Raw genomic sequence first — 15153 nt, 5'->3', positions numbered from 1 at the left:
CACCTGATTACCTGCCCAGACATCTACCAGTCATTGTCGGCGTTCGCCACCGTAATAATTTATATATATATACATTAAGCGTTAATAAAACTTATTTATTTATTTATTTATAATTTATTTAGTCATCTAATTCATAGTTTACACAATTTATAATAAACAACTCATTTAGCCCGAAGTTCTAAGAAGCTCGCTCCTCAATCCGCTTGTATAATATCCGTCCTATTCACTCTTCATCTCTGTAATAAAGAATAACAGTTTCAGATAGCGTTTACACATGTACAATATTTATCATACACATAAAACCTCAAAACAAATGTACTCACCATTTTCCATTAGATAATTTGTTATAGCCTCATTCAGCCAGTCGTCTCCAAGCACATTTTCCAACAAATATCGCTCTTATCATAACACAGCGTTTCATAGCAGCTCGGCATATTTTTAAATAAAGCATAAGATAGCCTCATTACGTTCCTATCATTCTGCATATATTCTCCATAAGTAAAACTAGTTTCAAATAGCTTTATTGCAGTTTTTAGATCCTTGTTTGAAAGATGGTAACAGAAAAACATCGCATATAGCCCGCATACGTAAGTATTTAAACTCTGAAGTCTCTCTGTAAACGTGTATACATCACAGTCTTTATAATAATTTAAAAACTCCGAAATGTATGGCGAATACACATTTATTCCATATGAATCGAGTATAACTATTTTCCGTTTAGATTTATATACAGCAATCCAGTGACCCATTACTTCCTTAGAGTCTCTTCCTAAGGTATTTATTATAAACATAATCGGCCTGTCCCGTATTTGCTTCATTATTCTATATATATCCGTCGCTAAATAGCATCCAATATATTTAGCTTTACTACCTTTCATATCGTTCAATGCCGTATTAATTTGTTTGCAGTTCATGCTCTTGTATCACACACAACTCGCCTATCGGAATAAATTCTCAATACTCCCGTTGTAATTCCGAATAAAATAATAACTTTATTTGATTTCGCTGGAACAGCAAATTCTAATGTAATTCTCAGGTTGCCCGAAGCCTCTATAGGAAGGGTATCTCTCAATTCCTCAGGCGTTAGTCTAAATGCCAGTAATGTTCTTCCTTTTATAAAAGAATTATATGTCAAGGTATTACAAGCATTAAAGCCTACTGTATTTTGAGTCTCGTAGTATAGTTTCGAACATTTATTCGGGAACTTGCAAGTTATATTAAATAAGTTTGTCCCATCACGTGTAATATATACATTAGATAAATCGCAGTGATCGAAATAAAGTGGATTAAGTGTATACGCTCCTGATATTGCTTCCATATCCATCATCATAATAAATAATTTATCTGGGATAATGCTCCCCCATGGCTGGTCAATACTTAATCTCTGCTGCCCATTACCGAGAATGAACGTCTTATGGAGTGTCTTATCAAACGTATATGTAACTGGTGTATTTTGTTCAGCCAGAGCTCTATTAATAGCCTCCAATCCAGATGCAAATGGAGTTATCCGATCAATCCACATTCTAGCTAGTTTTATGTTAAACTTATATCCAGATTCAATACTGTTTATAACCCACTGATCACTGTTAAGTTCTAATCTCAAACGAATATCAATTCCATCCAAAAGATATTCGCTCAAAGTTGTAATGTCCAATAGCAGTTTAAAGCAGCAATTTACTCCCTCAGTTTTTAACTTTACAAATCTAGATTTAAGGTCTTCTGAGGCATTCTTAAAATAATCTACATCATATTTTTCAGGGAAAACATCATTATAGAAATACGTCAGTTCTTTAAATCTTTCAGCTTTACATTCAGAAAGTGTCGTCATTAGCTTTACATATGATAAATATGAAAATAGTGAATTAGTTTCCACCACTTGCTCATTTAAATAAACAGTTACAGCTTTAAACATTGTCTGGGACAAGCCATTGACTATTGATGCATTTTTAATATCCGCTAAAGCCGTAATTCCGTCAGGTCCCGTTAATTCAACCATCAGTTCTAGCGTCAAGCTCGAAAGATCAATAAATTGGCCCTTAACTCCCGGGATACGGAATTCAATATAAGAGTCTTTAAATTTATTGTTAATACTTGAATTCACAGGTAAAATATCCTGTGTCTGTCTTGAAAATATCGTACTTTCAACCATTCTATGAGGACTAACTTTAGGAAAGCCATCGCTTATAGCAGCTGTATAATTTTCTAAAGGAACTTGCAATGCTGCACTAGGAGCATTTACACTCATCATGTCTGCGTCTAGCATACAACTAGTACTGTTTTTATGAAAACACGTCTTTATATCTATCCATTTTCTTTATATAGGCAGGTCTTTTCGTTTTTCTTTTCGTTATTCGGCCACCTGCTAACAATTTAGGACCTATACTTTTCAATGTTTCCATACCGCGTTTTCTAAATGAATCTTTCAAAGTACCTTGACCAGCATTTATATCCTGCAAAACATTCTGTCCCATTGTCAATGCAGCTGGCATGATAGTTTTTAATAGGAAAGGAGTTGCTCTACGAGCTAGACCAGTTAAGAAACTTAATATTCCACCTCCTCTTAAATGTCTTCTATCAAAAACAGTAATATCGCCCAGTGCTCCACCTCTCTTCCCTCGAGGAGCGATAAATCGCCCTACCTCGTCAACAGACAGCGGTACAAACCCGACCCTCATGTTTAAACAGGCCAAGAGAGAATGATAAACTCCATCTACTCATGCCATTATATATCAACGGGTCTAATATGTAATACTGCAATCGTACATCCATCCTTTTCAAAATATACAGGCTCCCCATCTTGGTCTGTTAATCTAATACTGATGCCATCAATATTAGTCGTATTTAAAGGTTTATATAATTTCCTGTGTGTTACATTACTTTGAAACGAAACAACATCCAAGATATTTACAATCTGATTACCAAACATGGTGGGCTGCACCTTATCACAATATACACACAAGAAATCTATACGGCCTCCTGGCCTAGGATGATAATAGCAAGTATCTTGTACAAATAACCTGTTATTAGGTGGCTTATTCATAATAAAAATATCATAGGCTTTACCTACTTCAGCTCCAATAACTTTACATATATTTCGACCGAAAGATAAAGAAATTCTAACAACTAATTTTCCATCCTTTGTAATAAATAATTTTAACAACTTCTCACGAAATGCTGCATTAAACTTAATTCGATTAATACTCGAATCATATTTCATATAAACGTCCCCGTTATCTGGGAAATTATAATTAAGTACGGGTCCTATAAAACTCAGTGAACCTTTTGAAAATATAGTAGAAATTTCTCTATTTAAAATAGTCGTTAGCTCTATGCAATTATCACTGGCTAAAATATCAGACTTTAAAGTGAAAGATGTATTCACCGTACTCAAATCAGATAAACTTTTATTAGACACTAGAAGTTGAACTGAAATAAAACTTTCCGGGTCATTCCTCCTAACAGCGAAATAAGATGGAGGCAGGAATATATTCTTCAGGCACACTTCATAAGCTTTATTCGGGTCTAAAGGCAGCTGATTATGTAATCTATTTTCAAAAGCATTGGGAGCATTGTTTTTAAATACATCAGTATCAGAGTTACTCGCTGCATATATAACGTAACTATCCATCCTGTAGACTAATAGTAAATGATAAAAATAAACAGAAACTCACCTTAATATGATATCCAGGTAGACTCTCCTTCATCTACAGCCTTGATCTTCCTCTTCAAACTTGGAGGAGAAAACACTTGATTTTTCGCATCTACATTTCTAAATAAATTCTTAGGTGTAGATGTCAAAGAGTAGAACAACTTTGCAATTGGCAGTTTATCTTCTGGGAATAACAATTTCGGAGTGCACATCCTGCCTATAACGTCATCAACAATATTGAGCCCAGTAACTGGCGATGTAATGTTCCCTTCCTCATCCCACTTTACAAGTCCAGTTGTATTAAAATAATTTAACAAGGAGACAGCAAAATCATAATCCTTAAGCTTTAATCTTAAGTCTATCAAGTGTTGTATAACAGGATTTGTTCTCACTGTCATCGTAGGCTTCTCAACACTTACTGCCGTAGGCTTCTGTTGATCAATAGCTTTTCGTGGTACAAGATAGAATTCTTTCATTATTCCTTATTAAATAGCCTTGAAATGAAATTTATAGCTATGGGAAGTAAAATGCCCAATAAATTACCTCCTCTTTTACTTGTTAATATGTCTTTCTTGAGTGAAATAGCTTTATTCTTACAGGCTAATGTATGGAGTAGAGCTCTATATTTAGAAAGTCTCTTTAAAATAGGCTTCCCAACTTCAATTTTATTTTTTAAGAAATTATTAAATATTTCTGATAAGCAAAGTATATGTTCCTTTTTAAGAGTCTTAATTAACTTTTTCCTAGAATTATAACCTAATCTAGCTAATAGTTCAATAAATCCACGATACTTGCTAACTAAGGGCTGCTTCTTCATAGTTTCTTCACGTCATCTGAATTCACCCACTGATCAAATGAACTGTCGTAACCGACGTATCTAACTTTATATAAAGTAGTATTACCAACTTTACGTTTACTTATAATTCTCTCAATTTCAAATGTATCTGACAAGTAGGTGGGAGTCAACTCCTCTCTATAAAATCCGCCTTCTATAACTCTATTATTTAAGTCCTTTAGATAATATAAAGGCACGGGTTGTTTAGTATCAATTTGAGCAATTGTAAATATTTCCTTCGTGTTCTGTTGATGAAAACCTCTTTTGAACTTTGAAATACGATTAGATAAGGCAAGCCGTACTGTATCTCCTACAGACAGATGATTACTGATGCGTGGCTTAGTCTGCTGCTCTCCTTTATACATGAGCTTAAATTGCCTAGTCACATCTTGAGACGAAGATAAAGCATGTACATCAATAGGTATTTTCCCCTTTAATCCTCTATGTGGTGTTCTATTATACGTTTTAACCATATCAGGTAAAACATTTATATAGGTTAAGGTGTTATAAGCCGTTAAATATTTATATATCTTAGTTTTCAATGTTCTTATAAATCTCTCTGCAATGCTGGCTTTAGTTTCCTGAGAAAATACACTGTACAGATCAATGTTTTTACTGTCTAACAATCGTTTCATATATTTATTATAGAATTCACCGCCCTTATCAGTGTTAAGCTTCCTTACACCTTTTGATGAAGGTAAATCCAGAACAGCTTTCATGGCTTCACTTACACTCTGACCTGATTTAGTGGATAGTGGAACTACATGTGCAAACCTTGAAAATATATCAACACAAACTAATAAATATTTAATATCATTGTTGTGCTTAGCTAACAATGTCATATCAGCCAAGTCACTGGTAAAGAAAGCTTTTGGTCTAGGTGCTAAGATACGTCTTCGTTTAAATTTACGTTTTTTTAATAGATGTAAGGTATAAGCATTAGACGTTTTTAAATAGTCTTTCACATCTTTTATAGTTATTTCAGGGATTGTTTTCTTTGCAGCCTTATACAATTTTAAAACGCCACCAAACCCACCTATGGACTTGGGGTCATTGTATATCTTATTAAGAGCTTGTGTAATGTTCACCATTGATACACTATTTCATATGGGGGTTCATTTACAATATTTCCCCTAAATATTATGGATTCAGGTGTTTTAACGCCCAAGTCAACAAGTAAATACCCATACTGTCGAGAAATCACTTTCTTATATATATCTAAAAATTTCTTGGCATCTTGTTTTCCGAATATTTGTCTGCCTAATGTTTCTATCTGGGACAAGTCTCTTGATTTAAGCAGAATAAAATGAGAAGCATTTAAACTTATAGATCTAGAAAATTTCCCACTGAAAAATATATTTTGGGTTATAAAAATAACAGAGATGTTCTCATGCCGTCCTTTAGTAAATATATCACTTACTATTTTAGAGTTTGTAGATTCAACATACAAGTCATCATAAACAACTAATATATGAGATGTATCCTCTGGATCACGATCGTCTAAAGGGTTTACAATTTCAGAGTAAAAAGATATCTTATGATTAAAGAGTGGATTAGTTCTCAACTCTTTATACCCGCTTCCACAGATAATTATTTTTGCAAAGTTCTGCTGATATTTCTCTATCATTTTAGCACATAAATAGCTCTTCCCACCATTTGAAAATCCAGCAATAATAATTCTTGACGGTTCACTAAATATATTCAACTGGGATTCAGTAATAACTTTTTTCTGCCCTTCCATGTTGCTAGGATTCAATAGACTAACTACAAATATATAATGAAAGGAGTATTTAAACAAAATCTACATTCGAGTTTTATTTAAACATAACCAATAAAATCATAGTCATAACATATCCAATACAGTAATAAAATCTTAGAATATACATTATCATAGCCAATAAAATCATAGTCATAACATATCCAATACAGTAACAAATCATAGAATATATATTATCATAGGCATTAAATCATAGTCATTTCATATCAAATACAGTAATAAAATCATAGAATATACAATATCACAGCCAATAAAATCATAGTCATTTCATATCCAATACAGTAATAAAATCATAGAATATACAATATCATAGGCATTAAATCATAGTCATAACATATCCAATACAGTAATAAATCTTAGTCATTTTCATATCCAATACAGTAACAAATCTTAGTCATTTTCATATCAAATACAGTAACAAATCTTAGTCATTTTCATATCAAATACAGTAACAAATCATAGCCAATACAATATCATAGACATTTGAATATAGTTATAGATAATACATAGACAATACAGTAACAGACTTAGTTGTTGTTAGGGAATAATTGCTGAGCGACTCTATCCCGCTTTTCCCAAAGATTAAAAATTGGGAACAATTGACGTCTTGGTTGGGGATTATCTACAATTACTGGATCCCCTACCTGCGCCTCTTCCTCTACCTGTACCTCTTCCTGTACCTCTTCCTCTACCTGTACCTGTACCTCACGCTCTGGAATGTCTGGGTGACCGTAAGCTAATGACTCTGTGGGACTAATGAGGTACCTCTTGTCATCAAAAGCTGACAGGCCGCGCTTAGTTGTTTTACACGTGCATATCTGTCCATTAACATTACGAATAGATCGGGATACAAAATTAAAAGTTGTATTTGTCTCTAATGTGTTCTGAAAAGATGCATGTGTTATTTTCTTTTGTTGGTGATAAGGAATCCCTTTACATTTACATAAATGTTCATTATCAAGGGTTAGGAGAGAGTAAGTTTTAGGCTTGAGTGCAATTAATTCAGTTATGATTTTCTGCTTTACTTCTGACTTGAGGAGTCCTAGTTCACCTTTGCGAGTAGCAGAATACATGGGATGATCTTTGTCGAAATTACTGAAATCCATATAATCTACTAGAGGAGCTTTTGTCATTTCTTGGAAAGCATCTTTACAGGTCAGAGTAAATATAAATGAGTCTGTATCCGTATAAATTAGTCTAGCTCTCTCCCCATAATGGGCTTTAACTACATTATACCAGAACTCGTATAAACGCCTCTTGGCTATCTGCAAGATCTGATATCCCATGTAAGAAGGAGTGGTAACTTTAAGGATGTCTTTCATTACTGTACAGAGAACCCTATCTTGACCTAAAGAGACAGCTCGTTTATACAAAGGGTTTCTTGCATGAGTTAAGAATGAATGTTTTGTCGTTACTAGATGGTGAGTATTAGCATATCTAGATATATTTGTCATTGATTTCCCGTACAGACTGTTACTTATGAGTTTAAAAGCTTTTCCTTTAACTTTACAGGTGGTATTGGCTCGTTCTCGAATGTTGGTTGAAATAAAATCTTTTAAATAGGGAGCCTGATTAAATTCATAGATTGTTTTTACTCGTTCAACTTCTAGTCCAAGTTTTAATAGCAATTGCAGGAAATCAAGGCTTACTAAGTAGTCGTTTTGGGGCAAGTGGGATGCAATTAACTTTGTATTTTTAGGTGGGAGCTTACGTTTTTCATCATTAAGGGTTTTCTTACTGTACTCTGACAAAAACTCCTCAGTTATATTAGTATGAGACAGTACAAGGGGCAGATCATCAGTATACCTGGCTACCTCGGGAGATACATGTTTTGTATCGCATAAAATCCAATAGCCTTTGTCTTGATTACAGGGGATATGTTGTAACCCTTGCCCTAATAAGGTATCCCGCTCAAGGTTAGTTAATTGTCTAATCCCTCCCTGGGGAAGTACCTCAGCCATGCATGCTGCATATAAGCTGTTAAAGTCGAGGTACAAAATGTGAGTATCGTCATCAGAGCTAGGGTTAGATGTAGTGTGCTCGTTAACAGCCTGTGTAAATTGTCTAATGGAAGATGTGAACCCTCCTCTAAGATTCCTTCTCAACAAATCATATATATTCTGATCATACACATAGTCAAGTACAACTTTCGATTTAAATAGGAAAGCGTCCCAAGCGTAACTAGGAAGTGATACATAGAAAACAATATCTAGTTCATAAATTTCTTTCAGTGATGTTCGCCAAAGTGTAAATATATCAACTAGCATTCCCACGTCAACTTTTAAATATAACATGAGGTAATCCTTGATGTTTGTACAGTTCCCTAAATTAAATACTTTAAGAGCATTGTTATAATCTTCTTCAGAGAGTGGAGAGTCATGTAAAACATTGTAAAACTTATCTCGCGAAGGGAGCTGAGGTTCATCTAACACGTCCATGGAAGAAATATAATCATAACATAGGCTTTGTTTACCTTTAATTAACAGAGCTTTAGCTTCATCGGATACGCCATTTAGTATGTGTTCAGTGTACTTGGTAGCTTTCTTACCGGCAACGTGCTCGCTTGCTAAGGTTCCTAATGACCCATTAAGGAGAGCTAGGCTATCTAGGAATTTAAGTTTACCTATGATGACTTGCATAAATTTTAATCCTTCCTTGGTTAGAATTTCTACATCGCGGTGAGGATTTTTGGACAGTTCTTTAAGTATAATTCCCAGATCATATGCAGCATTATGGGAAAATGTGGTTAAGTATCTACGAGAATTTTTACATTGTAAATTGCAACGAGCACAATAAGCACCTAAGTAATTATTTTCCTGAATAGCATGATTATGATGTCTATGTTTATCTTTCTTATCCTTGAAAGTTTGATGACACAATTGACACGTATTTTGGTTTTGAAACATTCTTTCCTGTTCTCTAGACAAGTTCTTAGGGAAGTTGGGGAGTTGAGCATGAATAGCTTTCCATGAGGCTTCTAGCTTGGTAATAAAATGATTGACCGCGTCTGGGCCTACGTATGAATACGTTTCTACGACATTGAATTCCCTGTCTAAAATCATGTAAGCATAAGCAATTGCTTTATGCTTACATTCCACCATGCCTCTAGGATTTTGACGGTCTAATAGACATTCAAAATCGTAATAGGCGGTGTGAGTTGGGCTATAGGTCCTACCGTAATTTTTAAAACTGATTTTATCACTAGGATTATAGAACGAAAATACTTGGGATACAGTGCATGACTCTTCGTGAGCCTGAATTTCATCTAAGGGAGCATGCAAAAGGCAAATTTTACAGAATTTATGAGTGTCAGGAATCCTTCCGTAGTTATGGTTAATATTCTTTACAAATTTATCAAAATCCTTGATCAAACAGAGATGCTTGCCTTCTAATAACAACAAAGGGACTTTATCGGCGTACTTTTCCTGGCTTTTCCTAGCTAAACTAAGATAGTATCTGTTACTTTCATGAGTTACTGTATAAATATAAATAGAAATTTTGTTAAGCTTCTCTATTTTCTTAAGATTATCAAATGATACGGGGAATCTGATTTCATCTGCCCATACTACGAATCTTCTACACCATCGAAGGCTTTTGTAATGTTGTCTAACGTTATTCATAGTCCTGCCCAATGCTAAGTTTTTATACGCGGCAATGCACTGTAACAAACACTCATCTCCTTCACTTTCAGGATTAAATACTGATTCTTTACCCTTTAATTTTGCAGGATATGGTACGTAAGATCCAAGGTGCATAGGGTGGCGAATATACGAAAAATTAATGGCAAAGCCTGACATGGAATGAATTCCTACACTTGAGGATTGGACATTTTTTAGACATTCGTCAATTTTAGCAGACATTTCGTCAACCCATGAATTTACAAGAACTTCCACCTCTTCCTGCGTAACAGTCTGAGTTTCGCCTCTAATTGAAAATACTTCGTCTAATATTTCATATTGATTGTCGGCATGATTAAGTTTTTGCAAAATTAGGCTTACATCCGGGTAAATGTGAAATGAGGGAGGGAATTCTTCCTGTATTTGTCTGAACTGATTGTCTATATATTCTATAAAAAATTCCCTATACCTATTTATATAAATGCTGGGGTCGGCGTCTAAATGACCGGGAATGGAGAAAGAATGCCTCGAGAATGCTCCTTCGAAATGGTTAATGACTTCTAACACTCGTGGAACAACGTTATCTAAGTTAAGTACCTCTGGGGAATCTGGAGCGTTGACTTCTTCATCTGATATGTCATGAACAGGGGGTTGATTGTCTTCTTCTTCTTCATCTGAAGATGCCTGCTGGTTGCCGTCTGGTGCATCTTCTTCTAGCTCCTGGGACAGCTGGGGTTGACTGCGTACAGGTGTGCTCCACTCAGAGGGTTGGGTTGAATCCGGGGGAGATTCTGTAATATAATATTAGCAATGAATAAACATTAAGAGGAAAACACATTTGAAAACAATAAGAGGATTTGAAAACCTTAATAGGAAAATATCGTGTAAATAAGAGGAATTATTATTAAGAGGAAAAACAAAAAGTTTAAATAAGAGGAAAAACTGAATTACAGATAAATAATAATATTACTTACGAGCTGGGATGTTGATTCCACCAAGTATGAGATTCTCTTGATCACGAATAGGAACTCCTGTAATGGAAATATTTTTCTGTATGAGTACTTATTACTTGTTTATACACTTGATAAATATACAATTATTAACTTTAAAAAATTATGAAAATTATTGTGAAAACGTACGGTTATTTATGATGCGACGGCGTTTGGGTGGAGGTTCAATGACGTTTCTGGCTTCGGTGGGAGGTTCCCGGTTAACGGAGAAACGACAGTATGGGCAGGAAGTAGAACCATGAACTGAAATGAAAATAATATATATAAATTGACTGTCTGTATGTATGTATGTGTGTTTCGGATATATATTTTCTTTGAAAGTTTATTGAAAGTGCGAGAAAAAGAGGTACTTACGATTTGCACAATAGAGTTGCCCACAGCTGGTACAGGTTACGTCAAAATGTCCAGGCGGTGTAGGCCCATTGCATCCTATACAGTATAGTCTGCATTCTTGAAGAGCGTTGATGGACATTTCACCGAGGCATGTTAAACATCGTGTTTGACACACATGAACGATTTCGTTGTTGATAGGAGACAGGCACAGAGGACACACTGACATGATGATATGACTAGGCTAGGGGAACCTTGTGAACAGGATGAAGATTGATTGTAGACTGAAAGTGTAGGCCTCTGAGACTTTGGCGATCTGAGGGGGCCCCTGAATGAGCGTAATAACGATAGTGTGCCCCTGAGTGAGCGTTTGGCTGTTTTATTAATAGCGAGAATGATTGGCGAATACTGGGGATAAACTCTTTTATTATAAATTGTGTAAACTATGAATTAGATGACTAAATAAATTGTAAATAAATAAATAAGTTTTATTAACGCTTAATGTATATATATATATAAATTATTACGGTGGCGAACGCCGACAATGACTGGTAGATGTCTGGGGCAGGTAATCAGGTGATGATGGCCTCGGGCAGATAGCCTGGGGCAGGTAGCTGGGGCCAGCTTAGATAGTCTCTGAGGCAGTTTTCAGTATTAAAGGTTACATTGAGATGCTTTCGGTTGATTTGTATAAAACTGACTGTTAATGAAAAGGGAATAAAATATTAGTATGTCAGAAAATAGGAAGAGGGAATAATATGAAGAGGAGAGAGAGAGAGGAGGGAGAGAGAGAGAGAGAGAGAGAGAGAGAGAGGAGGGACGGTCCAGATATTACGGATAAGATAAGATAAGATTAAGAGCCGACTGGCTGGCTGGCTGGCTGACGTCTAAAGTAAATACAGGTGAGGCGACAGATTGCGAGTCAAGGGGGGGAGGGAGGGGGTGTGATGTACGAGACTTGAAAACCCTGACTTACACAGGTGATTTTTCTAAATTTATATGAATAACTAAGGCTTACATAGACGATTTTGTAAGTTGAAAACATGTAAAATATGTCCGTAGAGTTCTCCTGGAAGCCCTAAAGTGCTACACACGTTATTTGAATTTCTCCCATAAGGCTTTAACAAACTTCTAAGTCTCGGAAATTATTTTTCTCATAAGAAATCCTTACTTCTAAAATCTGCGACTGACAAAATTTACCTGAAAACCCCCAAGTGCTATACACGATTTTCTAAATTTACCTGAAACCCTTGGGGCGCACAGGCACTTTTTTTCCCAGAAAAAAAAATGTTCTGTGGCATGTCATCCCTACTACTGTCCCAACCCTGGTGAATGACAGCATGTCCCAACCCTGGTGAATGACAGCATGTCCCAACACTGGTGAATGACCACATGACCCAACACTGGTGAATGACAGCATGTCCCAACACTGGTGAATGACAGCATGTCCCAACACTGGTGAATTACCACATGACCCAACACTGGTGAATTACAGCATGTCCCAACCCTGGTGAATGACAGCATGTCCCAACACTGGTGAATGACCACATGACCCAACACTGGTGAATGACAGCATGTCCCAACACTGGTGAACGACAGCATGTCCCAACACTGGTGAATGACAGCATGACCCAACACTGGTGAATGACCACATGACCCAACACTGGTGAATGACCACATGACCCAACACTGGTGAATGACCGCATGACCCAACACTGGTGAATGACAACATGACCCAACACTGGTGAATGACCACATGACCCAACACTGGTGAATGACCACATGACCCAACACTGGTGAATGACAGCATGACCCAACACTGGTGAATGACAACATGTCCCAACACTGGTGAATGACAGCATGTCCCAACACTAGTGAATGACCACATGACCCAACACTGGTGAATGACCACATGACCCAACACTGGTGAATGACCACATGACCCAACACTGGTGAATGACCACATGACCCAACACTGGTGAATGACAAAATGTCCCAACACTGGTGAATGACCACATGACCCAACACTGGTGAATGACAGCATGTCCCAACCCTGGTGAATGACAGCATGTCCCAACACTGGTGAATGACCACATGACCCAACACTGGTGAATGACAGCATGTCCCAACACTGGTGAACGACAGCATGTCCCAACACTGGTGAATGACAGCATGTCCCAACACTGGTGAATGACCACATGACCCAACACTGGTGAATGACAGCATGACCCAACACTGGTGAATGACCACATGACCCAACACTGGTGAATGACAGCATGTCCCAACACTGGTGAATGACAGCATGTCCCAACACTGGTGAATGACAGCATGTCCCAACACTGGTGAATGACAGCATGTCCCAACACTGGTGAATGACAGCATGTCCCAACACTGGTGAATGACAGCATGACCCAACACTGGTGAATGACCACATGACCCAACACTGGTGAATGACCACATGACCCAACACTGGTGAATGACCACATGACCCAACACTGGTGAATGACAACATGACCCAACACTGGTGAATGACCACATGACCCAACACTGGTGAATGACCACATGACCCAACACTGGTGAATGACAGCATGTCCCAACACTGGTGAATGACAACATGTCCCAACACTGGTGAATGACAGCATGTCCCAACACTGGTGAATGACCACATGACCCAACACTGGTGAATGACAACATGTCCCAACACTGGTGAATGACAGCATGTCCCAACACTAGTGAATGACCACATGACCCAACACTGGTGAATGACCACATGGCCCAACACTGGTGAATGACCACATGACCCAACACTGGTGAATGACCACATGACCCAACACTGGTGAATGACAAAATGTCCCAACACTGGTGAATGACAACATGTCCCAACACTGGTGAATGACAACATGTCCCAACACTGGTGAATGACAGCATGTCCCAACACTGGTGAATGACAGCATGTCCCAACCCCGGTGAATGACAACATGTCCCAACACTGGTGAATGACCACATGACCCAACACTGGTGAATGACCACATGACCCAACACTGGTGAATGACAACATGTCCCAACACTGGTGAATGACAGCATGTCCCAACACTGGTGAATGACAGCATGTTCCAACACTGGTGAATGACAGCATGTCCCAACACTGGTGTATGACAGCATGTCCCAACACTGGTGAATTACAGCATGTCCCAACACTGGTGAATGACAGCATGTCCCAACCCCGGTGAATGACAACACATCCCAGCCAGTTGTAGGTCTGCTGACCTGACAGCTCTCACATTGCAAGTTTCCCAGAATTGTTACCGTGACGACGTTTTGTGTGACAGTGTTGCTGTGCGTGATGACTGTGTAGTGTACACTACTACAGTGGGAGAGGAAAATAAAGTGGAAGAGGAAAATAAAGTGGAAGAGGAAAATGAAGTGGAAGAGGAAAATAAAGAAGGCAAAATTACCGGACAATGTCTATGTTCTGGATAGAGCAAGGAGGTGAGATCGCCAGAGCATGCAATGCTGTATGCTATATGTCAACAATGGAGGCATAGACAGCATGGCACTGCAGTGTCTTGTTAAGCATAATATGGGTTATTATTGCAATAACGTTATTCAAGTTATTGCACGTCATCTTCTGTTTGCCAGGGACAGTTAGCTACGCCTTCTCTGGGATGCCAAGGTCTGGTATATGTAGACGGCACCTTTAGGGTGGTCGGGAGACCGTTCACGCAGCTACATATCCACGCGTTCCTCCGCTCAGGGGATCATGTGAAACAAGTACCATTAATGTTTGCCTGTTTGCGGTAAGTAAGTAATTATCAAAAGAAGGCACCAAACCGGGAAGGCTATGTAGCACCATCAAATGTGCGGGATAATCAGAGGGCGCTAAATATCACCAAGGATGCCAATACGAGAACAGAAACGCATAAGGCGAACAATAT

General features: G+C 37.5%; 1 protein-coding gene across 1 annotated transcript; it reads right to left on the bottom strand.

The window, feature by feature from the left end:
* Positions 1 to 230: 230 nt before the first annotated feature.
* LOC138369950 (uncharacterized) lies at positions 231 to 11687 on the bottom strand. Its single transcript, XM_069333704.1, has 5 exons — positions 11243 to 11687; positions 11018 to 11131; positions 10853 to 10909; positions 10476 to 10669; positions 231 to 236 (listed from the first exon to the last, which is right to left on the bottom strand). The coding sequence occupies exons 1-5, from the start codon at positions 11445 to 11447 to the stop codon at positions 231 to 233; spliced, it is 576 nt and encodes a 191-aa protein (XP_069189805.1). The 5' UTR covers positions 11448 to 11687.
* Between the last annotated feature and the right edge of the window lie 3466 nt (positions 11688 to 15153).

This window comes from Procambarus clarkii, chromosome 30 (assembly GCF_040958095.1).
Source record: "Procambarus clarkii isolate CNS0578487 chromosome 30, FALCON_Pclarkii_2.0, whole genome shotgun sequence".
NCBI classification, from domain to species: domain Eukaryota; kingdom Metazoa; phylum Arthropoda; class Malacostraca; order Decapoda; family Cambaridae; genus Procambarus; species Procambarus clarkii.
This window is presented reverse-complemented; position numbering and strand designations above follow the sequence as displayed.

Excerpts from the sequence above, each read along its gene's own strand:
- LOC138369950 (XM_069333704.1), bottom strand. The coding sequence starts at position 11,447 with ATGTCAGTGTGTCCTCTGTGCCTGTCTCCTATCAACAACGAAATCGTT. Across the intron at positions 11,132-11,242 it reads GCAACTCTATTGTGCAAATC|TTCATGGTTCTACTTCCTGC; the intron begins GTAAGTACCTCT and ends TTTTCATTTCAG. Across the intron at positions 10,910-11,017 it reads CCGTCGCATCATAAATAACC|GAGTTCCTATTCGTGATCAA; the intron begins GTACGTTTTCAC and ends TTTCCATTACAG.